This window comes from Triticum aestivum, chromosome 6A (genome assembly GCF_018294505.1).
Source record: "Triticum aestivum cultivar Chinese Spring chromosome 6A, IWGSC CS RefSeq v2.1, whole genome shotgun sequence".
In the NCBI taxonomy this organism is placed as follows: Eukaryota; Viridiplantae; Streptophyta; class Magnoliopsida; order Poales; family Poaceae; genus Triticum; species Triticum aestivum.
The window spans coordinates 20,491,025-20,502,757 of NC_057809.1; the positions used below are offsets into that span (position 1 = coordinate 20,491,025).

At 43.4% G+C, this 11,733-nt stretch overlaps 1 protein-coding gene and 1 long non-coding RNA gene across 3 annotated transcripts; one reads left to right on the forward strand and one right to left on the reverse strand.

The window, feature by feature from the left end:
* Window positions 1-2,826: 2,826 nt before the first annotated feature.
* On the forward strand, window positions 2,827-7,572 carry LOC123131732 (putative receptor-like protein kinase At3g47110). Its single transcript, XM_044551408.1, has 3 exons — window positions 2,827-3,095; window positions 3,758-6,508; window positions 6,589-7,572. The coding sequence occupies exons 2-3, from the start codon at window positions 3,766-3,768 to the stop codon at window positions 6,969-6,971; spliced, it is 3,126 nt and encodes a 1,041-aa protein (XP_044407343.1). The 5' UTR covers window positions 2,827-3,095; window positions 3,758-3,765; the 3' UTR covers window positions 6,972-7,572.
* On the reverse strand, window positions 3,016-9,615 carry LOC123131733 (uncharacterized). 2 transcript variants are annotated; one of them, XR_006464309.1, is made up of 6 exons: window positions 9,144-9,615; window positions 8,756-9,044; window positions 8,152-8,339; window positions 7,921-8,061; window positions 7,711-7,830; window positions 3,016-3,251 (listed from the first exon to the last, which is right to left on the reverse strand). It is a non-coding gene; the product is annotated as an uncharacterized lncRNA (long non-coding RNA). The 2 variants fall into 2 exon arrangements; XR_006464308.1 differs by having other exon boundaries at window positions 8,756-9,068.
* Between the last annotated feature and the right edge of the window lie 2,118 nt (window positions 9,616-11,733).

Consider the following 11,733-nt stretch of genomic DNA (forward strand, 5'->3'; position numbering starts at 1 on the left):
TTCACGCCTTTTAAAGTTTGTTCACTTTTTAAAAGTTTGCCCACATTTGAAGAAAAACTTTTAGAGTTCAAAATTTCCTCACAATTTTCTACAAATAATTTCTATTTTTAATAGGTTTTTACTATATATAGGTTCTTCAACTTGTTTTTGGGTGGAAACCCTGACTAAAAAAGCTATGGAGAAAATAGAAAATCCGTTACGGGTAAAGTGGTCAGCCCATTTGCGCTGCCCTTTAGCAAAAGCACCCTTGTTTGACGCATATGGGCGTCATACAGGAGCTCCCTCGGTCGACCTGCGCGGTAAATAGGAGACACCTGGGTTGGAGCAGTCATGGGGAGTTGAGATGGTTCCGGCAAAAAAAAATGGGGAGTTGGGATGGGGTTATGTGGCATTTAGGGTAGGCATGTTAGGCTGAATCATAATTCTGCGGGTGTCCATTTTCGAGCATTGGGCTGCACCAAAATGAGTATAATGAAAATACGTAAGAATGCCCTTTTTTGGCTCCCAGGTTCTATGGAGCCTGTAATTTTTTAAAAATTAAAATGGTATTTCAAACTTTGAAAAAAATTGAAATCATTTCTATGAGTACACATGGACGTTATCTTCGTACCCGTAAAATTTCTATAGATAATATAATATATTATATGCTGTGAAAAAGACAACAATAAGCCCCAAAACAACAAAATACACAGCCATTTTTGTTCATCTATTTGTCTTTTTTGTATACACCCTATAAAAATACGTATAGTCATAAAACCTCGTATAGATATAGTACACATCCATATAAACACTTACAATACCATGCAAAAAAATATAAACAGTTACAATCGTTTTTGGAATTTTTTAATCAATATAAGCTAATATATTTGAAATTTCTTTACAGCTCTCCTTGGAGCCGAGGAGCCAAGCCGGGTTTTTTAGGATAGCCAGGGCCGGTCCTGAGATTTCGGGGGCCCGGGGCGAACTAAACATTGGGGGCCCTCAATATACAAGTCATTATAATATAAGTATATATATAAATTTATCTCAAAAATAATGTATATATAAATTATTATCAGTAACACTTCAATGCATCTAAAATCCGTATGTGTATCAAATAATTTATACATATTACCTTAAAAATTTCTTCTAACATTTCTCGATGCAAAGTCACTTATTGTGGGGTCGATGTCAATCTCATCCAATAATTTCTTCTCGATGCATAATGTAGCCAAACCATTTAACCTCTCTTGAGTCCTCAAATAATTCTTCAACAATTTCAACTTCGAAAAGCTTCTTTCGGCAACTATCATAGGCACAGTAACTAAGATGCGATAGGCAATGAAGATATTAGGATAGCAGTCAACTTCTCTCACATGCCTGAAAATATTCATAGCAGACATTACGTCATCTGACAAAGTGAATCGCATAATCTTCAATTCAGAAATAAGATCATATACTTCAACATCAGATGAACCATTAAGAGAGAAAGTTTCTACAAATTTTGTGCAACATCCTTCAAGTTCATTGTCACTTAATGACTTCAGGGTGCCCGAGCTCAATAAAAATCCGAATATATCTTTAAACACCATCAGTTCTTTAAATCTATCATTCAAAGAAGTGGCCGCCATATCAACCAAAACATTAAAATATTTAACTCGAAAAGCTTTCTCAGCTTCTAGAATTCCTTCTTCTTTTTTCCTTACTGGAGGACTTCATAATAACACACACACACAATGCTGAAAATAAAAAAAAATGTTCTATCAATTATTGAACATTGCCGGCAATGTATCAAAGGATTTTTTTTGTATCGGTATTATATGAATATACCTCAATACCGGATGGAGTGATGGCCGGTCAAACTTCAGTGCGTGTGCATATACAATACAATACACATGGGATTGGCCGATTGCACAGTGCATAGAATCTGCAAAGGATTGAGAAGAGAACAATTGAGCAAATGCCAAAGGGGCCCTGGAATTGAAATCAGCGGCAAATATATACAGATTAGGAAGAAAATTACCAGGCGGCGGCAAGGCGGGAGTGCATGCGTGCAGCCTTACGTACAGACTCCTCGGGGGGCCCCTGGACTGAGGATAGCCAAAGCGACTTTCTGATATGCACTGCTAAAATTCCTTTATGCAAATTCTTTGTGAGACCACACTTGATGCGCCCATGTTACATGAGCTAAAACACACATAAAACACCAAAACTAGCGTTTGAACGTCACACATGAATAACACAAGACTTATACAAAGAGAAGAACATATAAGATAGGATCTCATGTTTGTTTTCCACCAAAATTAGGCCCTCTTTGGTTCTAGGATTGGAATAGGAGAACTATATAAAGTGTGATGAAACGTATCTCAAATCCTAATGTTTGGTTCACATGATAGGATTTCCTTTTCTTTTCATTTGGTTCACAGGATAAATGTCATCTGGCTCACAGAATAGGATTTTTCTCCATTAAGTCTAAGTAATGTTTCTTTCTCTTTCGAAATATAAAGGATGAGAATCAATCATGTACAGGAAATATATCATATTCCTGTAAACTAAATTGCTCTAAAGGAAAATTTCATACAGAAATCCTATCATGTAGAATTTGCTGAAAAATTGCTGCAACAATAGAAATTACAAATAAACATAGGATAGCAGCATCTTTGTATCAGTATTCAAAGTATCTTGTTCCGCGGTGCGCTATGACATGATCAGCTGCTAAAACAAAAATTCTCCACAAAGTCAAAAGATACTAAACCGACATGTATCTTTATCTTGGTCCAAGTGGTCCACCATGATGCTGTCTTCCTTTACTTCCTTGCACCATCTTTTCCTGCATGCCCCCACACCCACACACCCCCTGCTCTTGCCGTTGCCGTGCACGCTTCCGTCTCCTGCAGCGACACCGATAGCCCCAAAGTTGTAATAAGTCCCCTCGCAAGTGGCCAAATTGTGGCCACAAAGACCTACCAGCTGATCCCATGAATTGCAATTACATGGAGCATATGAACGCAATGCCTCCTCTGTAGTTCACACGTGCCGATTGCTGGCGCAGTGTGCAACCGCAAGGAAAGGGCGCCATCCTCTCTTCAGAAACCAGAAGCAGGATACAACACAAGGTATGTGATCCAAGCCTCCTAGAGTTGCTCTTTTGTATTTGTGCACACCAATACTTTGAAAATATCATAGCGTGTGCACAGTTACAGAAAACACATGTTCCGCAATCCGCATAATCACTGCCATCGACCATCGCTCGATACGGGCGCGAGCAGATCCTGTGAAACATGAAAAGAATTTATCAAGGACACACATGTTCAATATATAGTTATAACAGGAAAAAAGGAAAGTTGGAACACATGAAGTACTCGCTCCGTCAGGAATTAGCTGATGCTCAAATGGATGTATCTAACACTGATATACGTCTAGATACATCCGTTTGAGCGTCAACTAATTCCGGTCGGAAGAAGTATTATTTAAAAGAAAAAGATCACATAGAAGCAAGCACAAGGTCTGACTTTATTAGAAAATGAATGTTTAAGCACGAGGGTAGCAAGATATCTTAGTTTCCGGATGTTCTGGGATGATATTGTTTAACATACTGGATGTGGCTTCACATGGACAAAAATAGACTTTTTCGTAACAAAAAAACTCAGTAAGTCCCAACAATGAAATTAGTGAAGCTTTGGCAATAAGATTAGTAGTCTTACATTAATCAGTTCACTGGTATTGAGTGTAGCATGTGGGAGTTAATTAAAGCTGAAATTTCTTCCATGATTTCCAGTGTCATCGATGTTCCCTGTTCTTCTGCTGCTTTTGTTGCCGTACATACTCCAGTCGGCATGGGCGAGAACATTCAGTAACATGACTGACATGGATACCTTGCTGGCATTCAAGGCAAGTCTAAGCAACCAGCCAGGTGCCCTGGCTGCATGGAACACAACTACTGATTTCTGTTCGTGGCCAGGTGTCAGTTGCAGCCTCAAGCATGAGCACAGGGTTACGGTGCTCAACCTCGCTTCGGAGGGTCTTGCCGGAACAATAACACCATCAATTGGAAACCTCACATTTCTGAAAATACTAGACCTCAGCCAAAACAATTTCCATGGTGAAATACCTGCATCAATTGGCTGTTTATTTCGGCTACAACATCTTAATTTTTCCAGCAATTCACTGGATAGTGATGTAAACCCGGACATGAAGAACTGCTCCAGTCTTGAGAGCATCGATCTTGATTTAAATTTGCTCACCGGAGAAATCCCTGCATGGCTTGGAGGCTTGCCAAATCTGAAGACCATACAATTGTATAGGAACAACTTCACTGGGATAATCCCGCCATCAATTACCAACCTCTCAGCACTGCAAACAATCGACTTCACCGCAAACCAACTCGAAGGTGTCATCCCGGAGGGCCTTGGCAAGATGACTAGTCTCTCCTCCATTCAACTGAGTGAAAACCACCTCTCAGGCACTATCCCTGCAGCTTTCTTTAACCTTTCCTCTCTAACCGTCTTCGCTGTGGCGGCAAATAAGTTGCATGGTAAACTGCCCTCGGACTTGGGGGTTCACCTCCCAAATCTCAGGGCCCTACTCCTTGGCACCAATAGGTTTACGGGATACCTTCCAGCTTCTCTTGTAAATGCAACTAAGATTAATAAACTAGACATGTCGTTCAATGGCTTCACCGGTAGATTACCTCCGGAGATTGGAATGCTCTGCCCAAACTACCTCAGTGTTGCGGAAAATCAGATCATGGCAAGTACTGCACAGGACTGGGAGTTCATGACCTTGTTGACAAACTGCACACGCCTTCGTGTATTAAAGCTTGAGGGAAACATGCTAGGTGGCGTGTTGCCAAGCTCTGTTGGCAACCTATCAGCACAACTTCAAGTACTTTATGTTGGATATAATATGATTTCTGGAACAATACCATTTGGCATAAGCAATCTTATCAGACTAAATTATTTAACACTCTCTCACAACCAATTTACTGGTGTCTTGCCTGAAAGCATGGGAAGGCTAAATTTGCTACAAGCCTTGTTTATGCATGATAATATGTTGACAGGGTTCATTCCATCCTCCCTTGGGAACATGACACAGCTACTAAGTCTTGGCGCATGGAGTAACAAGTTTGAGGGGCCTCTTCCAGCAAGCTTAGGGAGCCTCAAGGAGATAACTGGAATCGACTTATCATATAATAAGTTCACAGGTCCATTGCCTAAAGAGATCTTTAACCTATCGTCCCTGTCGAACACACTAGATTTGGTAGGCAATTACTTTGCTGGTCCTCTTCCACCTGAAATTGGCGGTCTGACAGCACTTGCAAACTTGTACCTCTCTCAGAACAACTTATCTGGGACACTGCCCAATGAACTCAGCAATTGTCAAAGTTTGGTAACACTCTTGTTGGACCATAACTCCTTTAGTGGTACTATTCCCTCATCTATCAGCAAAATGCGAGGCTTGGCATTTCTAAATCTTACCAAGAACACACTCTCCGGTGAGATTCCTCAAGAATTCAGACTCATGGGAGGGATTCAAGAGTTGTATCTTGCACACAACAACTTGTCTGGTCATATTGCTGAAAGCTTGGAAAACATGGCATCATTGTACCAATTAGACTTGTCCTTCAATAATCTGGATGGCGAAGTTCCATCGCAGGGTGTGTTTAGTAATGTGACTGGATTTCTATTTGAAGGGAATTCAGGGCTTTGTGGTGGTATTTCAGAATTACATTTGCCCCCATGCCTGCCAGAATCAATGGAACACACCATGAGAAAACGCAATTTGATTATCACAATAGCTACCCCAATTGCTGGCATAATTCTATGCTTGTGTGTGGTGCTTGTTTTCTTCACAATAAGAAAGAAATCAAAAGATCGGTCCAAAACCATGGGAGGATTTCAACTTATGGATGACAATTATCCTAGAGTTACTTATGCTGAATTGGTCCAAGGAACAAGTGGCTTTGCTACAGACAATTTGATTGGTAGAGGACGATATGGATCAGTGTATAAGTGTAGTTTGCTGCTAAACACCATGATGACCACAGTAGCTGTGAAGGTGTTTGATCTTCAGCAGTCTGGATCTTCCAAAAGCTTTCTAGCTGAATGTGAGGCACTTGGTAGGATCCGCCATCGAAATTTGATTAGTGTCATAACTTGCTGCTCAAGCTCTGACTCAGACCAAAACGACTTCAAGGCCCTTGTGTTGGAGTTCATGCCTAATGGGAGCCTGGATAGGTGGTTACACATTGATGTACATGCATCACAGCAACTGCAAGGTTTGACATTGATGCAGAGATTAAATATTGCAGTTGATATCGCTGATGCATTAGATTATTTGCACAACAACTGTGAACCACCAATAATTCACTGTGACTTGAAGCCAAGCAACATTCTTCTTAACGAGGATTTAGTTGCGCACATTGGGGACTTCGGCCTTGCAAAGATTCTTTCTGAACCAGCAGCGGAGCAGCTGATTAATTCAAAGAGCTCCATTGGAATAAGAGGAACGATTGGATATGTAGCTCCAGGTAGCTCAAATTTTCTAACATTACATTCCACAACATACATTTTTGCATGCAAAATGACTATATTTGTCTACGATATGTAGAGTATGGCGAAGGTGGTCAAGTTTCTTCATGTGGAGATGTATATAGCTTCGGAACTGTCATCCTCGAGTTGTTTACAGGCATGGCACCAACTCATGATATGCTCAGAGACGGGTTAACCTTGCATAAGCATGCCGAGAATGCATTTACAGGGATGCTAATGCAGATTGTTGATCCAGTACTACTTTCCATTGAAGAAGCCAATCTGACTAGTCTGCAGGATGGAAGCAACACAATGGAACATGGCAGCAATGCCATATTGTCTGTCATGAAGGTTGCGCTATCATGCAGCAACCATGCACCAACAGAGAGGATGTGCATGAGAGATGCTGCTGCTGCGATTCGCAGGATAACGGATAGCTATGTTAAAAATAAGACAAACTGAGGAAGTTGTTGCAACTGCATATAACACAAAGCATTTTGCTGAAACAAGATCAGCACCTGAAACATCCAGGTCAGCCCCCCTGAAGTGGCGTCATGCTTAATTTGCTTTGTAGTGGTTATGTTTTGCATTCCAAGTGTGGTGTTGTATATGTTAGTTTCTGCCTAGCCATTATCTTTTAGTTACATACATATGTAATTTGTTCAGAGAGGTCCAACGAGTGTTGAAGGCCTTAGCCTAGGCCAAGTCGGGCTTCCGAGCCTACTCTCTAAAAAGCATAGTTTTAAATAGCCGGCTATAGCCCCGCTATAGCTGTTTGAGGGTGTTGCCGCTAAATGATTTCATGTACAATTTGCCACTATAGCTCCGCTATAGCCTACTATAGCCCAGCTATAGCTGTTTTTAAGGGTCGCCGCTAAATGCCATAGCCCGCTATTTAAAGAGTTGTGTAAATGGAAGGCGGATACAAGTCGCATCTGGGTTGAGTTTGAATAAGACATTATATCTCATCAGATTTTAAATTGGTGTTGTATTGCATTTGAGTTGGGATGTATCGGACCCGTCCGATGTTGTTCTTGACTAGTTTTTCTAGTGGAACTTGTTCTATCTAACTGTGTTTAATCTTCTGATGTATGACGCGCAAAGCTTTTGTGTGTTTACAAAAAAAAGGGGGGGGGGGATTCAATATGCATATCTTCTATTCTACAAAAAAAAAGATGGAGAAAGGATATTCAATACTCACCATACTTCAGGAGGTCATCACAACACCATCTCAAGTGCAATGCCAGTCTGGTCCGGGTGGCGCTTGCTCCGGTCGTGAAGGCACTTCAGACTTCAAGGTTAGGAACCCCACATGCACTACCTGGCATATAATTAAGACAGAGACTATAAGCATCATATTCGGGATTATTTTCCAACGTCTATCAGTGGGGCTAATGTAACTTCTCCGTACAAGTTCCGAGGCATTCATGGTTATGCAACACCCTGTGCGCACATAAATACCATACCAGCCTCCATCTTCCGTCCTTAACAGGCTTAGCATCGCAGGGCACTTTGTTCTAGCGGATGAACTGTTCTCCCTGTCCGGCTTGCCCTGCAGAAACACCACCATGTAAATTCATACTCCTGCACATAAATCTGCAAGCACTTCATTCCAGTAGAAAGGGAAAAAATAGGGACTCACTGCACAACTGCAAACAATCTCTGGGACGTTTTGGTGACACTTTCCTGATACGAACACCATACTCCCACGAGTACAGATTGCAGAATTCGCTCCTTGAGGAAAACTCCTGATTGCCGCCACGAGTGGAGGTACATGGTTTACAATGACCACTCTTCATCGCGTACAGCACTACAGCTGGATGGTGCTGCCTGAAAAATGCCACCAAGACATACAAACCCACTAAAAACGATCACTATTGACTTTTTAGTGCTGATCAGAACCACAAACCATATCCGCAGGGAAAAGGATAGGGTTGAAATTGGAGGAGAAAAATAAGTGCACGCTATTATAGTTGGATTTTTTTCCTTGATTCAAAAACTTTAATTGGATTTGGGGATATGGATAATGTCTCTGCAAAAACAAATGCTGGATTTGTTTCCAGTAAGAGTTTTTTGCATGTATCTATCATGGAATGCACTTTTCTGAGCGAAAACTACAGGGCACACCAAGCTGGTCTTGTTCTCCAATAATAATAAGGAAACATCGAACAGGTGAACAGCAGTTAAGTAATTCGCAGAATTCTTCATACTGCAATTCAGTATCAACAAAGACAAAAAGGTTGTACCTGCGCTTCCACCCACCCGGGACACGTTGAGAGATGCATCCACAGAGCGGTTCGGATCAGGGACAACTGGACCGGCAGGCCGGTCCGGTATCGTGCCCGGAGCCCGGAGACCGAGCAACGGCCACCGGCTGGTTCGGCACAGCCGGCTGGGGATGCGGGCGATACAGTAGGGTGCTTGAACGGCCACATCCGCCAGACCCGGAGAGGCTACCTCAGTAAGTACTCCGCCCCAGCTATTGGATCTGCGGTCTCTTCACCGTGCAGCGAGCCACCCTCTATATACAGGTACCTAAGAAACATAGCAAATATATTTCTATGGCGGCTTCAGAGCAGAAGAAGATGCACAATTGCTCGAGCTGTGTGCCAAATGAGAGCTCGGGGAACTCACTGATTTTCTCCCACGAAGCGCCGCCGTTAGCGTACTCGATGCTGATGGAGCCACGGCCGAAAACGAGATTAGTTGGCGCATCTCCAAGGGCACGCATTTGATCGAACGCCTGGTGTGCACCATCCGGCTCGGCGACAAGCGTCCTGCTGCCCCCCGGCTAGTCGGCTACCTCCCTCCATTTCGTCGGAATGGAGCCTGTGCCGTCCGGTCGCGCCGCGCGACGCACAGCCTGGGTGCTTGGGCCAGAGTGCGTGCGTGTGCCAGAGAAAGGAGGCTGCGGGCAACGTCGGCCAGAGGAAGGAGGCTGCTACCTCGGGGAGATGCGGTAGGGACGGCGGCCGGGCAGGCCGGCGATGATGCGTCATGGCACGGTGAGGCAGAGCTACGGGAGGAGGGGTCACGCGGTGGCGCCGGAGTGGTCGCGCGAGGTGGGCATCGACGGGGAGACCAGCTCGGGGACGGAGATTCAACATAGGGCTTGGGTCCAATCCAGACCTCGCCACCTGGACCATGCCCGGCACAGCACGTGGCTAAATGGGCCTGGCCTGGGGCCGTGCCAGGGCCGCGAGCCAGGCCCGCATGCTGGCAAGGCATAACCCGTTTGTCTAAAAAAACTAGAATTATTTTTTAGGAAATCATTAGTTGAAGAGTATTCTTAGTAAAGATCACTCCCACTTCCTCATATTGCGACAAGCCGACAAATGGCGCGCTGCATATCGCAATCTGGGAGTTTTTTCCCCTTTTTTCATAGATTCATTTACTCAAAACATTTTATCTTTTAAACCTTGCGTCCAAATCTCGAACCGTTTTCACGGTTGATAGGTTTGATGAACTTTTTCTATAAAACAAATCGGACAAAAAGACCGAACGGGAAGCACGGGTTTTTTCCCTTTCCAAAAGAGGTAGGCCCGTGACTCTTGCGAAATCACAACTGTATCTCTCGCGAAAGCAAAATCGTGCCTCTCGTGAAAGAAAAAATAATGTGTTTTTTCGTTTCCGAGGAGGCACGGCCGTGCTTCTCGCGAAAGCACAACCATGCCTCTCGCGAAAGCAAAATGGTATCTCTCGCGAAAGAAAAAAACGCGATATCTTCCGTTTCCGAGAGACACGGTCGTGCCTCTCGTGAAATCACAACCGTGCCTCTAGCGAAAGCAAAACCGTGCCTCTCTCGAAGAGAAAAAATAGAAAATTTTGAGAGGCACGTCCGTGCCTCTTGCGAAAGCACAACCGTGCCTCCCTCGGAAGCAAAAAGTGCCTCCCGTGAAAGGAAAAAAAAACAAAAAACACGTTTTTTCCATTTCGAGAGGCACGGCCGTGACTCTCGTGAAAGTAAAACCGTGACTCTTGTGAAAGAAAAAAAACGTGTTTTTCACGCAAAAAAATATTTTCAAATTTTTTTATTCAAAAGTTAAGGAAGACCGCAGAAAAACCGAAATGTCAAAAAAAACCTAGAAAAAACTGTTTAAAAAGTTGAAAACGCGTGCGAAAAAATAAAAAAAAAATCTGAAGAAAGCGCCCGAAGCGTGACACGTGACGGGCGGCTGAAAGCACACCAAATGACGCTGATTGGTTGAGACTCCCGAATAAGCGCTCGTTAACTAATTGATCTCTTGCTTTTGTATGTGCAAAAAAGGGAGCTTCTAACCGGCGCCTTTAACGCCGTCTGGAGTCTCTGGACTATCAATTTGGATAAACGTGATTTTCTTTTGACGCCGGTTAGGAGCTCCCATTAACAGTTTGGATAAACGTGATTTTCTTTTGAAAAACAAAGTTCACAGATTTCAAAAAGAGTTCATGAACAAGCAAAGGAACATGCCCGGCACAGCACATGGCTAAATGGGCCGGGCCTGGGGCCGTGCAAGGGCCGCGAGCCAGGCCCGCATGCTGGCAAGACACAACCCGTTTGTCTAAAAAAAGTAGAATTGTTTTTACGAAATTATTATTTGAGGAGTACTTGTTGTAAAGATCACTCCCACCTCCCCAGGTTGCGACAAGTGGCGCGCTGCATGTACACCACTTGTCGCAACCTGGGAGTTTTTTCATTTTTCGTAGATTCGTTTACTCAAAACGTTTTATCTCTTAAACCGTGCATCCAAATCTTGAATCGTTTTCACCGTTGGATTTTTCGCGTTGAGATCTTCAAAACTAGATCCCATGTTGATAGGTTTTGATAAACTTTTTTTATGAAAAAAACGGACGTAAAAAATGAATTGAGAGCACAGGTTTTTCCCTTTCCAAAAGAGGCACGCCCGTGACTCTCGCGACACAACCGTACCTCTTCCGAAAGCAAAATTGTGCCTCTCGCGAAAGAAAAAAGAGAAGAGAAAACACGTTTTTTGTTTCGAGGAGGCACGGCCGTGCTTTTCGCGAAAGCACAACCATACCTCTTGCGGAAGCAAAACTGTGCCTCTCTTGAAAAAAAAAGAACACATGTTTCGGTTCCTTTTCCGAGAGGCGCAGCTGTGCCTCCCGTGAAAGCACTACTGTGCCTCTCGTGGAAGGGAAAAAACAAAAATTTACGAGAGGCACGGGCGTGCTTCTCGCGGAAGCACAACCGTGCCTCTCTCGGAAGCAAAACCATACCTCTTCG